This window comes from Vanessa tameamea, chromosome 3 (genome assembly GCF_037043105.1).
Source record: "Vanessa tameamea isolate UH-Manoa-2023 chromosome 3, ilVanTame1 primary haplotype, whole genome shotgun sequence".
NCBI classification, from domain to species: domain Eukaryota; kingdom Metazoa; phylum Arthropoda; class Insecta; order Lepidoptera; family Nymphalidae; genus Vanessa; species Vanessa tameamea.
In genome coordinates this window covers 3,716,847-3,734,445 of record NC_087311.1, presented here as the reverse complement: position 1 = coordinate 3,734,445, position 17,599 = coordinate 3,716,847, and the positions used below count along the sequence as shown (strand labels likewise).

General features: G+C 32.2%; 1 protein-coding gene across 8 annotated transcripts; it reads right to left on the bottom strand.

The window, feature by feature from the left end:
• Positions 1 to 8,154: 8,154 nt before the first annotated feature.
• On the bottom strand, positions 8,155 to 17,314 carry LOC113397392 (tenascin-like). Of its 8 annotated transcripts, none has more exons than XM_064218412.1 (10): positions 17,098 to 17,314; positions 16,652 to 16,795; positions 15,318 to 15,458; positions 14,878 to 15,018; positions 13,842 to 13,982; positions 13,076 to 13,216; positions 12,537 to 12,677; positions 11,779 to 11,907; positions 11,409 to 11,576; positions 8,155 to 8,288 (listed from the first exon to the last, which is right to left on the bottom strand). In XM_064218412.1, the coding sequence occupies exons 1-10, from the start codon at positions 17,177 to 17,179 to the stop codon at positions 8,200 to 8,202; spliced, it is 1,317 nt and encodes a 438-aa protein (XP_064074482.1). In that variant the 5' UTR covers positions 17,180 to 17,314; the 3' UTR covers positions 8,155 to 8,199. The 8 variants fall into 8 exon arrangements, with proteins under 8 accessions (XP_064074482.1, XP_064074479.1, XP_064074488.1 ...); XM_064218409.1 differs by lacking the exon at positions 8,155 to 8,288 and adding an exon at positions 9,849 to 10,032; XM_064218418.1 differs by lacking the exons at positions 8,155 to 8,288; positions 12,537 to 12,677 and adding an exon at positions 9,849 to 10,032.
• Positions 17,315 to 17,599: the final 285 nt, after the last annotated feature.

The window sequence follows — 17,599 nt, the reverse complement described above, 5'->3', positions numbered from 1 at the left end:
TATAGTCACGTTAAGAAAATTAGCAAAGTAAAATAAATTTAATATACTTATAATACAACGAAGGGAATAAAAAAATCTAATTTTAGTAAAATTGTAACGACAGATACACGTCTGCAAATTAATTTCGAGGATGTCCCTTAGGAAATCCAATTAAATGAACGTTTCATTTGCTTCGATTCATTAAGGGAATTCTGTGACGCGAGTTCGACTCACGTACTAGAATTCAAATTAAAGATTTTCAATATTAAACCACAAGTAATTTATTCCATGTAATTTTGAATCAAGATACTCTGTTTATTTAATGTCTTAGATTTATGTCAATCTGCTAGTTCAAAATAATTTGATTTTAAAAGCATTTTCTGTCTTTTATAAACATGACGTCAAGAAAAGAGATCATTATTCCTGAAACGCCGGTAACGTAGCTGCAAGTCCTTCGGTGTTCCTAAAGTCCTTGGGCATATTAAATTCACGAGGCTGCCATAAAAAAATAGTTTGTCTGTCATCAACAACGGTTAATTTCAAGAACTATTTGTCTACACAGAATGTTATTATGTGCGTTGTAAGTTCAATAAGATAATGAAATGTATCGGACCAACGACTTTAGGTACTTTTCAAACCACGGGTACCTGTTAACTTCGAGATGTTATTTTCAATTATTTTTATACAGAAAAGTCAATAACTCGATATCTGCAGTATCAGCTACATATAATTTTGTCAGGAAGTTTTCGATTTATATACGGTCAAGCTAAAAACTACAAATATTTGACAACATAATAGTTAAAAAACATAGCAGACGCACCAAATAAATTCAAAGTAATTTCCGTAAGTGAAGAATTTTTGTAAACTTTCCAAGTTTACAAAAATTCTTTACGGACACTAATTTAACATGAACGAGGCAAGTTCAATAGCAAATTATTCTTTTTATCCCCTGGCGATGTTGCGTTATCTTGTTCATTGAACTGGAAAATATCCTGCATAAGCTGCAAGTGGAAAGCTAGAAGTTACCTTGGACTAAAAACTATAATAGAATTGCTACCTAATCAAAAATAAATTGAGCCTCGAATTGCTTTCATAAAAGTGAACATTTCCTTTGGGTTATATTTATAATACTGTATTTAAAAATACATAAAAATTTAAAATATGTATATTATGTTGTTATAATATTATATTTCTATTTAATAGTTATGATCGAATTGACATATTTTTATGAAAATTATGTAAATTTTATAAATTGAATGCAAGTTATGTAAATTATATATTAGTTATATAATTAATTTAGTAATATTTCAGGGCCATACCAGTGCAGGCACCAATCGTTACGGTAGCATGCGAAAGTGATCCCGTGGCGCCCATCGATGAGACGGTAACGCTGGTTTTTTAGTGGGTATTTCGGTGTACCGCCAACATCTTGGGCACCGGCGAGTCCCACATACCCCCCCCCCCCCACTTCCACGTGGGGGAAACGCGTTTTTCCAGAGAAAAAAAAGCGCAGGCACCACTGATGTGCAAGCAACATATGTGCCGTGTACGAAAGCCTCCAATATGTGCATCCCCTAAATAGCATTACAGTAGCGCCAAGGAAGGTAAAAAAGGTAGCTGCCTCAAGAGTAGAGGTCTTTATCTAGCAGTGAGGCATTAACTGAAAGTTTTTAATACTTTTACGTTTTTTTGTGCGCATTACATTACATTAGCAGCCTGTAAATTTCCTACTGCTGGGCTAAGGCCTCCTCTCCCATTGAGGAGAAGGTTTGGAGCATATTCCACCATACTGCTCCAATGCGGGTTGGTGGAATACAAGGCAGAATTTCGTTGAAATTAGACACATGCAGGTTTCACGATGTTTTTCTTCATCGCCGAGCACAAGATGAATTATAAACATAAATTAAGCACATGAAAATTCAGTGGTACTTGCCTGTTTAAACCCGAAATCATTAAGGTTAAGATGCACGCCTTCTAACCACTCGGCCATCTCGGCTCTTTGTGCGCATATATATGTGATATTTATAATATAGGTATACCTGATGTTAGAAATTTTCGGTTCACACAACGTACTGAACCAAGTATGCAGTAATAATTAGATATAAGGTTGATTGATTGTTAAATTAATGATGATAGTTGATTATTAATCAAAATTTAACTCGAGTCTAATTCATTTACATTCGGTAATTGCTACCTACTTTGTATTTCATGAATATGGAACTAACATTAGGGGATAATAATTAAAAAAAAATTAATATATTACATTTAAAGTGTTATTTTTTATCATAAAATACAATTAATTAAATTTTTTATCATTAATTTAAAATTTACACCAGGCTCGGATGATTTCCACCGAAAATAAATAATTCAATTTTTTTTATTATCTTACATGAGAATTAACGAATTCCGCGCTTTTCATCATTTATATAATTTATTATCGAGTTTACGTCATCTTTATCAATCAGCAGAAATATACCTAACCAGAACTTTTCGATCAGGAAAGAATAAATTCTTTCGAAATGTCCGTCATCTGCGAACCGTCACCTGTCCATTCTCGAAGAACAAACCCATAAGTTGAAATTCATCGATGATTACGATCATGAAATTTCAGAAAATGATATTATGTGAATTTGACTTTTATTATTATAAAACTTAAATTATTCTAGCGGCGAAATAATAGATCAAGTAAGTTAGTAGTTAGTAAGTTTCAATATTTTAAGATAACAAGCGAGTTTTTAAGGGCCTTGAGAAACTGGTCAGAAATTTAAATCAGAAGTGACAAATATATAGATGATGCCAACGCGTGTGATGAGACCAAGTTATAATCGTCGATTTTAAAGCAGGTTAAATAATAAATTCAATTGTATTTAATTAAAATATCAATATAAATTATTGGAACGCAGTAAATAATGACTTTTTGCGGTTCTTATCGGAAGAATCTACATTTTAATCTTAAAGGAAAAATGTTCTTTTACTAGCTTATTCCATCAAAGAATATATAAATTTTGTTTCATCTATAATATTAATAAATGTTTATATTTCGTAATTTCATATTGATTTACTGTTTATTTGGTTATCTGGACGTCAAGCTTGAAGTTTCCCGAGATCAATAAGACGAAGTGAAATTTATTCAGACCAATCATTACGAAATCCGACAACTGCCAAACTGTCGAACTCTGTAGCGATTCTTTTATTAATTGAATGAGGTAACTTGTCGAAAGCACTTAATTGGATTTCGATAAGTAGGTAATTGTACTGTCTTTTGAATGGTTCTGACCTTTATGTTTTTATGCGATTACTTTAATGGGCTATTGAATATACAATAGGTTAATTCTAAATTAGAACTATTTGTTGAAAATAAAATGTGTTATATGTTCTTAAGCTCGTAACATGCACACATTATACAATTACTTTTTTGGAAATATTTTGATTTTCCTTCCAAGTAGGTAACGTAGTAAAATTAAAGAAGATGTATACATTTAGGTTAAATGCGATTCTGTTAAACATAAGAACAAATACAATAATAAACTTAATAAAACCTAAAAATAAAATATTTGTAGTGTGATTTGTGAAGTATAGGGTTTAATAATTTATCTTATATACTAAGCTACTGAGCCGGTTTTGGCATAAAATTATATTCCACAAATCATCGAAACCGGCTGTTTGGTTATTAAGAAATAGAAAAAAAATACATGAAAATATATTTATTATTGATAGTAGTCTAATAAAAATTGAGTGATTTTCTAAAAAAGGTAGAATCAAAGAAAAATATTTTCGACTACCTGGAGTCGTACATATTACAGCTTAAATCATCCGAGTAATTCTAAGACATTTTCGAGTTTATGAGAATTACTAAGAATTAAGTATATTCCTCTTCCTTCCGTTCTTAATATCTACTAAAAAGTTGTGGGACGAGCGGTAAGGTGTACGGTGCGGTAACATGTACAAATTCAGTAAAATTATTGTTACTAAATTTAAGAACATTATTTTAATTACTTTTAATAAACCTTTTAAAAAATATATATAATTTATTTTCATTACATAATAGCCTTGTGGGCAAAATACTAGCGACATTTTCATCCATATGTCACACAATCATCGACGCGTTTTAACCTAACTATGTATCGTTTTGATCAACCTTAACGCCTCATATTCCTTGACACGATACGAAATCTTGACTTGGGTGGGATCTATGCATATTTGGTTTGATACCTAGGATTCAGTTTTAATATTTAGACTGTCTGTGGCACTCTGCCTGTATTCTACTCGTAAAGCCCTTTCATTTGATATCCATAATCATATTAAGGTATTGAAACGAATATGAAATCTATAATTTTGAACCGGCGGTCGTGTGTACACCGGTTTTTATGAATACGCCACTCCGAGGTCCCGGGTTCGATTCCTGGCCGAGTCGATGTAGAAAAAGTTCATTAGTTTTCTATGTTTTCTTGGGTATTTGTGGTACCGTCATTACTTCTGATTTTACTTAACACAAGTGCTTTAGCTACTTAGATTGCGATCAGAGTAATGTATGTGATGTTGTCCAATTATTAAAATTTATTTATTTATTTAAATTACATTAAGTTATTTAATTTAAACTACAATTGCATTTGATATTGTCACTAAAATAACACTTCAATTACCAATATTCAGTTTTAGATAAATTAAGTTGTTTACTTGCTAAGTAAAACATCTTGCCGTGACAAGTTAACACTTACAAGGTCAATGTGAAGTTAGGTGTCGACTTTTTTTGTAGACCATTTGCATATAAAGTTTTGCTAACGGCTAACGTTCTAAATTGTTGAGTTTATTTTCGATTATGATAATATAATCAATACAAAACTAACATAAATACAAAAGTAGCTTTATCTGTTCGTCACGTTTTCACAAGACACTTGTGAAATGCTATTAATAAGTTTACCTAATTAATTAGTGTTTAATATTTTTGACGATAGATGGCACCACTTATATTTAAATTATCATGTTTTTTTAATATATAAGAACTATAGACTAAATAATATACTTTATCATATTTCCGTGCTAGGAGCAGAATTTAGTATATTTATTTATGTTACCTCTAATTTACATTTCTTGGAGAAGTAGAAGAAATGCTATATAATATGACATTGGTTAACATATATACATTTTAAAATGATTCCGATAACGGTTACCCATAAAAAAAGAAATCAATGTAACTGAAAAAGTAATTCTTTAGATGGACATAATTCGGAGCTTAGTTATCGAAATTCAAGGAAAAATCTAGACTGGGCCCCAGATGGTGACTGAAAAGGACAGTAACAGCAAGAAACAATAATTAAAAATGGAATACTCTAGTATATTTTAAAATTCTGCAATAAATTGACGGTTATTCTATCATTGTTTTTTTTTTTAGTTATAGCAGACTGGTCCGAATTTTGATCAAGATACTTGATGATTATAGCTTAATTATACAAGTAGAATTAAAAAAAAAGATACATCAAATTGCAAACTAAACAATGAGTAATGTTGTTTTTGTAAAGGATTTTATGAGTAATTTTACGTGAGATTATTGTTATAATTTGGCGTAAAACATTATGATGAGATGTTTGGTTCTCCTGTAGTAAGAATGTCTAAAGTTTCGCGGTTGAAAGTTCTAGATTAAAGCGCGGAACAGTTGCAGATTATAATAATTTGGCCACGATCTTGTTCCACTCTCATGAAGGTTAGTTATTCAGACTTAGTTAATTAACTTAGTTGTAAGTAGGTTTGAATTCGGGCCGCTAATTAAAACTTGACTGAATTAATATGAGTCACGTACGCATGTCGTAATTGCCTTCTGATATGGAATGGTTTCGTTCGACATATTTTAAATCTCTTATTATATCTATTAAGTGACAATGTCAGCAAAAACAGCAGACAACACGCTTACACTATTTATTATATAGTAGTTATTTATTTTAAAAGGTATTTCTGTAAGTAAAATGGAATCTAATTATTTTCTATACTAAAACCTTTCCATATAAATATTAGCCCTCTAAAATAATTATAGGAACCTCTTTATAAAATCGATGGAGGTTATGAAAAAATCACCTACACGCAAATATACAAAGGACACAGCTTTTTTTTTCTTCAGAAGTCTTAAAATGTTTTATAAATCGATATAACTGCGTAGTCTAAGTTCTAATTATGTCCCAGCAACTGCGCAGGATATATAATACTTTACAAGTGTGTACGCAAACACAAGTGCTCTTTATTGCCTGGGATTTGATCGAATGATAACCACGATTGACCTCGCTATCTGCTACGCTATAAGCTTGCTAATAGATTGTCACAAAACCGACTCTGTTAGCTTTGACTCAATATGGTCTTGCCGGTCTTACCCCTAGTGTTTTTTAAGAAACCGAAGGCGCGAAGGTGCTGCACATACAGTAGCGCCGAAGGCCACTTAGTTCCGAAATTGTTGATAAACAACCTAATTTTAAGGTTAGAATTACAATATTTATTTTTGTATATTAGTATTATATTTTATTTCAATATCTCAGGAACGGATCATTTTAGGTTAGAGGTAAGACCGAGAAGACCAAATAGAGTTAGAGAGTCGAGCTTTATTAACCAATTTAAAAAAAACTCTTCGAACGACTCTTCGTCTACAACAAGTTACCCTATTCTGTGAACGGAAGATGCATTGGCGGCGTGTATTTTAGGCCGCTGGTTGGTCAGCACCGCTTAGAAAACTGGCTAGGCGTTTAATTGAATGATTAATTAAGCTAGTTGCCTGCGATATATACTCGTACATGTGATGCAACAGAAAAAGTTTTCTTTGCAGTTTTTATAAATAAATTTCTTAATATTTCTTCTATGTGGATTATTACTTATTCTTCTATTTAAAGATAAAACGCCATGAGTAAAGGCCAGTTTTCTTTAAATCATGAACGATGAAAGTAATTGAAGTCAAAACATTTAATTGTTATTAAGAATTTGAAATAAAGCCAAATGACTGCGTACTCTCTTCTATTGCTTATTCGTTCCAAAACGATAGATTACATCGAACACTCGGTATAGGATAGCTTTTCCAATAGCAAGTGGCTAGAAATGAAAGCCTTTATGGGTCGTAAATAGAAAATTACAGTCTTGGCCGACTCAGGGTCATTTTCACCGGACGTTCACTGTTAATATTGAACGAAGTCAGTTTTCCTCGTGGTCATTCGGTGTCGCACTTTTAGTGAGTGTTTTTTTAGATCCCGAAATCAAGACTTTTTATTGTTTTATTTAGTATAGTTAGAGTATTAAGATTTGAATATTTATTTTCATATTGTTGAAAAGATTTTATCGTCAATAATTTTCTGATAATATATTTATTTGTTTAAACATAAATATACAATGAAGCAATATTACAAGTATGTAGGGATATTTTTTAGTTTCTTATACGGTATTTGATACAGTAATTTAGCTTTGAGTACTAGAAACGTTCACAATACGATGATTTTGCGGTTATCGTATAGTGCCGGATGTAGCTTTGGCACTCGTATCTATTGTGAGGACAGAATTGGAAGTTGCGAACACGATTTGTGATTTCAAAATATATATTTTTTTGCTTCATTTATTTATTTCACAAGATTTTAGTGATTATCAAGAAATATATATTATGTCTATTTATGCCAATGTATAATGAGTTTATGAACTAAAAAAAGTAATGAGTCTTATTTTATAAATAATAATAACTTATTCGCAATTAAATGTAACTTGAATTTCATGATGTTTACAGAATTTTCCTTGAGTAAATAGTCAATTAAAAAGTATGAGTAATCTAAACAGCCGGTTTGAAGTGTGGCGGTGCGAGACATTTACGCTTGTATAGTGCAGTATACGTAGTATCTTCAGTCTTATCGGTTTTGATGCTAAAAACAACATCACATGTCTGCAAGCCACTCGTGATTAATTGCGGTCCGAAAACTTGACCTTGTATTGTCACCTTGCTAGTATTGTTCGTTATGTCGTTTAATCAACGAAATTATAATATGTACGAAAATGTCCACAGATTCGAGTAATATTGTCAAAGATAATAAGTTAAAATAAAACCATAATAATGTTTTGAAATCAACTTTATTAATATGTCATAAACAAAACTTACATTTTAAATACAGTACTTCTATTAATATTATCGATAATTTCCTAATTGTGATTCTAAGTACTACTTATTTAATTATTTATATGAAAGAATACATATTTAATGTAAAATCGTTAAATACAGTAACATTGGTCGTCTACACAAATGCCGCCGACGTAATCTTGACATTGTAAGCTGCAGGAGATTGGGTCACAGAAGTTAACTAAAAAAAACATAAAGTCATATTGCAATATGTCATGTATATTTAAAATAAGTTATATTTATCGGTTTAACGATAAAAGGAATTACAAAAAAAAACTATGAAATTTTTGTCGCTCCACGGTCTTAGCCATGTAATTATATATATGCATAAAGAAGCTATACTATATATAATACAAAAGACACATAAAACTGTCAATCTTAATAATAATAACTTTGTTTATTTATAAGTCCGGATAGATTATCAAAGCTGTGAACGCGTCGAAAGTAGCTGGCCACTAAGTACACGCACACTGGTAAAGTAGTATGACGTTTAACGTGTGTCATTCCTAGTTGTAACGCACACCAAGATAATAAAGTTGGCTCGTTTGTTTTAGTTCTATTGTAGTACGACAATCTATCGAGATTTATTAATAATCTAAGCATAATAAATAGAAATAAAACACCGAAAGCACGGACATATAAAATATGTACAGATCTTAGAGGAAATGTTTCCTACAAAATTTGTTGGCCTTGAGCCGATAGATTTTTTTAGTTTAAGACAATTTTAGAATAGATGATGCTCAAGTAATGTCATAAAACCAAATTGGCCAACCCTGACTCCACAAAGTCATGTCTACCCTGCACCTTCCTATAATATCTCGAGATACGAGATCATGATTTCTTCCGCATCCTCTTCTCCCCTCGAATGCCAATGGATTCATACTATCGAACTAATGGAGTTTGGTGAAATATACACATTTTTGGAACTATTGGGTCTATGCGAAAAACGTATTGAATTAAGAATGAAATTCCCTTTATTATCTACAATTTTGTAAGAATTTTTTTTCTCTAACAGCAATATTTATCGCAAGAAACGAAAAAATATTGAAAAAAACGTTTATTTTTTCGATTTGACATTGTAAATAGAACTTACGGGTAAGTTAAATGCCATATTCGGTGTCAGTGTGTCAAAATCCATACGAGTATAAATAAATAAATCTATACGAAAACACTGATCAATCCAAAGTATGGTTAAACGGAAGTTTATCCAAAAAATGTTATATAGATATAGTAAACGGTTTTAAAGATTGGCTATGAATTTTGAAGATATTTCGATAAGCTTGATGACGTAAGCATCTCGAATTACCTCTCTTTATAAATATTCGTTGATAATTAACAAATTAAAACTAATCTTTGTGATAGATATCTTGTATAGTTTTTAAATCAAATTAAATCAAATATTATAAATAGCGAAGTTAATATCAGCCCATGTTTGCTGAAGAATTTTCAGATTGGTCAGAGTAAAGCGGTTAAAATAGCAAAACCGTTTGTGCATAACAATAAGTTATGCGGTATAAAGAGTCTATCGATTGTATTGTGGCCCCGGAAAGTGATAACAATACCCTGAATCTATTAGATTCTATCGGTGTAATACCGCTATTGCGTCATTTTATTTGCTACTGGTGTTTTGAATGTTTTTCGAAGTCTAAAATTATAATATAGCAATAAACGATACTTAAACATAACTGTATAACGATTATTTTGATATCGTATTGAAATAATATAAAAATAAACAACACGAAATTTAGGATATCATTTTTTAATATTTTTATTTTAAATAAGTAGATGAATTAACAATAAATTTTAATAGCATTGACATGATCCAAATTTACACATTCCTCCGATGTAGTGCATACGGTGACACATGTCGTTACAAGCCACGATATCACAATATAGCAGTGATCTTGGCGATTTCTCCTCTTGATCTAAAACGTATATTGAAAATTAACGTTTAATAGGCAGAGTTTTTAAATATTTTTAAAGTAAGAACATTTTGAATGTGATTATGTCGACTCTGGTCTGGTGTTCTCTTTGTTAGAATCTTAACCAATTATTGCGGTTTCTAACACTCATTCATCTTGTGCTCGATCGTGAGGAAACCTGAATGCTTCGAATGAAAATCTGCCACATGATTCTTCACCAGCCGGCATTGGTGCAGCGTGGTGGTGAGCTCAAATAGTGGTAAGCTCAAAAACCGGCTACCTACCTTGAAGCACAGGTGAAAAACCTGTGTTTGCCTCATTCTTGCCACCATTCCACGCGGTCAAGATTTATACAGTAACTATTTTTAATTCATATTTGTATATATATTATTATGTTGGCATAATAATAAGGGAAAGGTACTTAATTAACTTTGGAAAATAATATGGTTTAATATCTCTGATAATCGCAATTGTGTTGATGCATTCATAAACACATTACATATAATCTCATTTCAACGGAAATCTTGGTAACGACAAGTTCGTTCAACGTTATGTTTCTATGAAGTAACACAAGTGCTTGGTTGTATTTTGACTCAATTATAAATAGATACTTCAAAGCGATTGTTCTATTACGTATTTAATTGTATTGTATATTTTAATAATAAAATTAATATTTTTTAGTTTTAAATATTTGTTATTATTAGCATTCGGCAATTTGCTCAGAACTGGAGTTCTTAATGAAATGTTACCCACAGAAAACAAATTTGTTTGTGTTTATTACAAAAGAATAACAGTACGCAAATTTATAAATGAATAGAGAAGTTTTACCTTAAGTTATTGATAGTTAAAATAAAGACTCTAAGGATAGACTTGACAAGTATCGGCGAAATAAACTCACAAGATCAATGGGAATTTTTGTCAAATATTCAAATCTTCAAAACGTCAAAATATATCATATACGTTGTTTTTACAAAATAGTTGGACGGCCAGATGGATCACCTGATGGTAAGTGTAAGGTAAGTTCACATGAATTTGCTCTGTAAGAAATATTATCCATTCGTTTCATCGCAACCAACCCATAAAACTAAGATTTCCTATCCCATGTAGTCACACTGGCTCCCTTACTCTTCATCAAGATACGACAATACTAAGTATTGCTATTTGGAGTTAAATATACGATGAGAAGGTGCTATCTACCCAGAACGGTTTGTACAAAGCCCTAGTACCAAGTAAACATATGACTACGAACCTACTAACTAATTGTATAATAATCTTTTGCACAACAAGCGTTCCTTTATATCTATTGTATTTATATGTAAAATTCAGTAACAAAGGTACGTGGACGTACCTATTAAACCTTTAAATACAATATACTGTACCTTGTTCTTGACATTGACATTTTCCATTGGAGCAATTTCCTCCAGGATACCCTAGGCTCCTACAGGCTACATCACATACGTCCGTGTTGCAAATATCAACGTCTTTATTATCGGCATAACTATCGCTTATCTCCATTACAGCTTCGTCAACAGAAGGTATTTCATTATCTGAAATAGAGTATATGGAAATATGAATAAAAGATTAAATAAATTGTTTTCTTAATCCATCCATGATTTAAATAAAAAAATAATACGTTAAGACCATTTTTCTTAACACCGAAAAAAAATAAAAATATATAAATTAGACTTTTGTTATGACTTAATTTTTATACGATATTTTTATCTAAAAAATATCAAACGGGTATCTTACCTTCGTCGCGATATCGGTCACACTTGCAGAGACCGTTAACACATCCACCGCTAGGATAACCCATGCGACGACAGCGTTGATCGCACTCATTATAGTCACAGCCGAGATCTTTGGGATCTGCATCAATGTCTGTAATAAAGGCATGAACGTGAACTAGTATTGAAGCATTATTTAATTTACAAATTATATTGGGTTTTGAAAATCTCAGCCCTTGTATCATTTTAATAAGCCTGGAAGACCACTTCTAAAGCATAAGTGTAAAACCCATTTTTTCTATTTAGTTATAATGTACGTAGTTGGACGGGCAAATGGGTCATCTAATGGTAAGTGGTCACCGTCGCCCATAGATATTAGCGCTGTAAGAAATATGAACCATTCCTACATCGCCTATGCGTCACGATCCTTGGCAACTAAGATGATACATCCCCTGTGCCTGTAGTTACACTGGCTCACACACCCTTCAAACCGGAACACAACAATACAGAGTACTGCTGTTTGGCGGTACAATATCTGATGAGTGGGTGGTACCTACCTAGACGGACTTGCACAAAGCCCTGCCACCAAGTTAAGTTATTATTTAAAAGGTGTTAACTTATAACAAAACAATGCTAAAGACCATAACTACTGATCAGTCGAAATTTATTAATTATGAAAGGGTTGAAGTATTGTGGCTTTACCAATAAATGTCGTCTAGTTACACTTATGCTTAATGTTAAAATTTTATTTTATCAAACTTGAGAGCCGTAATATAATATTACCTTTAGGTGTTAGGTAATTGTAACACTTGCAATGGTTATCAACGCATTCACCATCCGTGAAACCCATTCTACGACAGAGTTGATCACAGGTTCCATTGCTGCAGCCTTGTAAATTTTTATGTAATTTCCTCTCTTCTAGTTCTGTAAGATGAGATAATATTCCAGACATGTTGACGTTTTATAATTATTTAATTGATAAAAATATGATTTATGTGTATATCTAGGTTATATTGTATGGTTAGCAGATAGAAATTTCATAAATTGAAATGTTGCCTGTTTCGTTTTGTGGCTTGTTTATTCGGTTGCAGATCCAGATGACTAGGTTCAAATCCCGGATTGAGACAAATAAAAAGTCACTGAGTTTTTATGTCTAGATTTCTTTAGTTACAACCTAAAGTCAGGAACTTAGTAGATTTAACGTTTGTAATGCCTTGGAAAGCACGAAAAAGTGTTTATCTGGTAAGTGAACTCTCTACAGTCTTGTATGATTGTTGTCTGATGATGTGATCGTGAGATATATATTATAGATTTATTATTACCTTTAGCTGGTCGGTAATTGTAGCACTTGCAACGGTCATCGACGCATCCACCACTCCCGAATCCCATTATACGACAGAGTTGGTCACAGGCCCTATTGTCGCAGGAAAGTAAATTTTTTTGTAATTTGCTTTCTTCTAATTCTGTAAGATGAGATAATATTTTAAGAGGCTTTATAATTATTTCATTGATAAAAATGTTGATTAGCAGATTTAAATTTTATAAATTTAAATATTGTCCATTTGGTTTAGTGGCTTGTTTATTAGGTTGAAGATCGGATCGGATCGAATTTCTACCTACGTCTTTTATGGTAATTTTATTTCGGTTGTTTTGAAATAAGTTCCTAGTTGTTATACATTTTTGGAGAGCTGATAAAACGGTTATGTTTTTAAAATAATCTGCAGGACAATTTCATGACGATTTTTTTTTGTTTTTAAGGCATTTTTGTGGAAAAAAAAATTGAAATAATATTTTTTCCGTCTCGCATTTTTAAATTTGGGGCGATAATTATTGTTTTGTGTTATTGACAATTAACCAGTGTTTATTCGTTTTTATAAATCCGAAGAAAAAATAGATTTTAATTGATACTTTTTTAAATACATTTTTGACTTACTTTGAAAAAATCTAAAAAACGTGATAACTCAAAAATGGTTCACTTTTGTATCACGCATATGGGGGTTAAATATATCGCAAATAATCACCCCTATCACCTCCTAACGGGAATACGTCGAATTACCAATAACCCTGTATAATATAGATTGAATATACTTTTAGTTGTTAGGAAATTATCGCACTTGCAACGGTCACCGACGCATACACCACCCGTGAAACCCAATCTATGACAGAGTTGTTCACAGGCTCTATTGTTGCAGTCAAGTATATTTTTATTTATTTTGCTTTCTTCTAATTCTGTAAGATGAAACAATATTTCAAGAGCTTTTATAATGATTTCATGAAAAACGATCATATAATGTATATATCAAGGTTATATTATGTGGTTAGCAGACAGAAATTTCATAAATTTAATTATAGCCTTTTTGCTTTTGTGGCTTATTCATTACTAGCGACCTGCCCCGGCTTCGCACGGGTGCAATGCTGATACTAAATATACTATAGAATGTTTTACAACGTTCACAACTTTTTTGTCATTAGACAATACAAGCCGCTATGTCCCTGCATTTGAAATCTGTAATATCTTCGAAGATGTTCATTTAAATAAAATGCTGTAAAAGGCCATATTGATCTTAGAGGTAGACATATACCATCACGAACTTTTTAGAAGACTTTTTTAAGGAGTACAATACCGTAGTACATAGGTTTGATGTATCTCATAGAGTTCAGAAAGCGTTTGCAATGTTAGCGCAAAAAATTTGTTTATTTACGACATCACTTTAGAATCCTCTAAACGATCAGTATTTCTCTACTATATTGTGCATGTATTATACATATAAACCATCCAATTGAATAAATCTATCTATTAAAAAAACCGCATCAAAATTCGTTGTGTAATTTTAAAGATCAAAGCATACACAGGGACAGATAGCGGTAAGCGACTTTGTTTTATACTATGTAATGAAGTTGCAGATCCTGATGACTAGGTTCCGGATTGAGACGAATAAAAAGTCATGGAGTTTTTCTATCAAGATATCTTTAGTTACAACTCAAAGTTAGGAGTGTTTGTTGTTTCTCATGCATTGGAAAACATGTAAAAGCGTGTATCCGGCACGTAAACTGTCTACGGTGTTGTATGTTTGCCGTCCGATGATATAATCGTAAAATATATATAATATAGATTTAATATTACCTTTAGGTGGTAGGAAATTATCACACTTGCAACGGTCACCGACGCATACACCACCTGTGAAACCCAATCTACGACAGAGTTGGTCACAGGCTCTATAGTTGCAGCCAAGTAAATTTTTATGTATTTTACTTTCTTCTAATTCTGTAAGATGAGATAATGTTTTAAGAGGCTTTATAATTATTTCATTGATAAAAATGTTGATTAAATATCCGATGACTTGGTTCAAATCCCGGACTGAGACAAATAAAAGCTTATTAAGTTTTTCTATCAAGATTTTTTTAGTTACAACTGAAAGTTAGGAACTTGGCAGTGTTTGATGTTACTCATTCATTGGAAAACGTGTAAAAGCGTGTATCCAGCACGTAAACTTTCTACGGTTTTATATGTTTGCTGTCAGATGATATTATCGTAAAATATATATTATATAAATGTAATATTACCTTTAGGTGGTAGGAAATTGTCACACTTGCAACGGTCACCGACGCATACACCACCCGTGAAACCCAATCTACGACAGAGTTGGTTACAGGCTCTGTTGTTGCAACCGAGTACATTTTGATGTAATTTGGCTCTTTTTAATTCTAGAAATTACGATTTATGTTATATGGTTGGCAGATGGAAATTAACTAGATTAACAATTGCATCTTTGACTTGGAGAACACTTGGAGTAATTATGATAACAATATGAGTTATAACTTGATAATTACGGCAAGAGAGTTAAGGACATTAGGATGGTTACTAGCGTAGTGAATAAAATACTTAGTACTACTCGTAGTATAGTTATTATTACATAGATTAACGCTCAGTTGTCAAGGAAAACCGCCATACGATATGGCTTTAGATAAACTCATGTGGTTAGGTAGGGGATTAATTTATAAGTTATTCTACAGGCAAACAGCAATTCTTAGTAGGTATTATTGTGTTCTGGTTTTAAGGGTGAGTGCGCCAGTGTAATTATAGGCACAAGATGTTATATCCCAAAACATCTTAGTTTCCATGATTGGCCAGTGTCAAGTAAGGTGATGGAAACCATCAATCACCAGGTGGCTCATTTTCCGCCTACCGGACTATTTCATATATAAAAAAGTCCTGTTGAATTTCTTTCATTGGTTCTTCTCAGGTATAAGGTATTTTTTCCGAAGCGGTGGTATATGTTTTTGCCAATCAATGAGTAATTTTAATACTTCTATATTGAATTTAAAAAAAAATACATTGATTTGCCAGCAGGTGGACCACGTCTACCTTCAATCATAAACTTAAAAAATCTCGCTAATTAAATCCATCAACCCGTAGTGGAGCTTCGTGGTTGAAAAAGATTCAAAATATTTTCAGCAGAAGATTTTTACCCAGTAAAGGCATATTTACGGAACCTTTTCTCCGCTTCTATTTATTTAATATCACAGATTTGTCAATATCAGACTCTGTCCACGCCAAAGGGTCAATAAATCCACTTGTTGTGTATTAATATAAATCCTGCAATTTAGCATAAATATGTTTAATTTACCGATCTAGTGTGGTTTCTGTGAAAATTAACATACTTGCTTAAAATATATAGATTAGCACTTTGTAGTTGTTAGATAAACACCAACAAAGGTTATTTTATTTATTTATACTTTATAGCATCAATACTTAATAATACATTATACCTAAGGAATAACATTTACAAAAGTTGCATGAATGCAACAGGCGGCCTCATCGCTAAAACAGCGATCACCATCAAAGGTTCATAGTGTATACGTCTAAAGATAGCTTTTCTACTTAAACTTAATGTTACCTCCAGCTTGAAGGAACTTGTCACACTGGCAACGATTCCCGGCACAAACACTGCCCGTGAAACCCATTCTATGACAGAATTGATCGCACTCCCGATTGTTGCAACGATATGTATTTTGATTTACTTCACTGTCTTCTAGCAAATCTGAAAGACAAAAATGTATTTCTAATAGGCCATATTATAAGTTCAAACGATTTAGATAAACTTTTGGAACAATTCGGATTATATTTCATTTTATTGATTTATAAGAATCGTTTGTTCAAAGTCTGGAATATATTTCAACATGATCAAAGCAAAAATCGACGAAAAGAAATACAATTCTTCAAATTGTTTTTTTTGTCGTTTTTTATAGTGAGTAGGTGGCATCTGCCATAGACCTAGTCAGCCAATGTATCAAATCTGCTCCTGTCTAAAGTAAATGCGTATTATGTAAAGAAGAAACTTACCGTCATCATATATATTAACAGTAACCGACGCGTTCACTACACAGAGCACAAGCATAAACATAATCCCTTCCAAGTGAAACATTGTTAGAATTTCACACGTCCCTCGAATATTAAATAAAAACTAAATTGAAAATGTCCCGAGCCGTTTTATATGAAGTCGGACGCACGGTGGGACTTAACCGGGTGCGGTTGTGGTTATGAATCATGTATGCCTTTGTTGATCAATTTAAATTACGAAGAGTATTTCTGGACCGATAAGATAGTTTAGCGTACAGTACAGTGTGTGTTTAATAACGTTTTATTATATATAATAATAATTATTACTAGAAATAGAAATAATTTAGTCGGTGGTAAGGCTTCCTGCAAGTCTGGGCAGGTTATATATTCTTCCGCCAAATCGAAATAGTACTGCTGTGTTAAGGTTTGAGCGGTGAGTGGGCCAGTGTAACTACATGCACAAGGGACATAAAATCTTAGTTCCCAAGGTTGACGGATTGGCGAT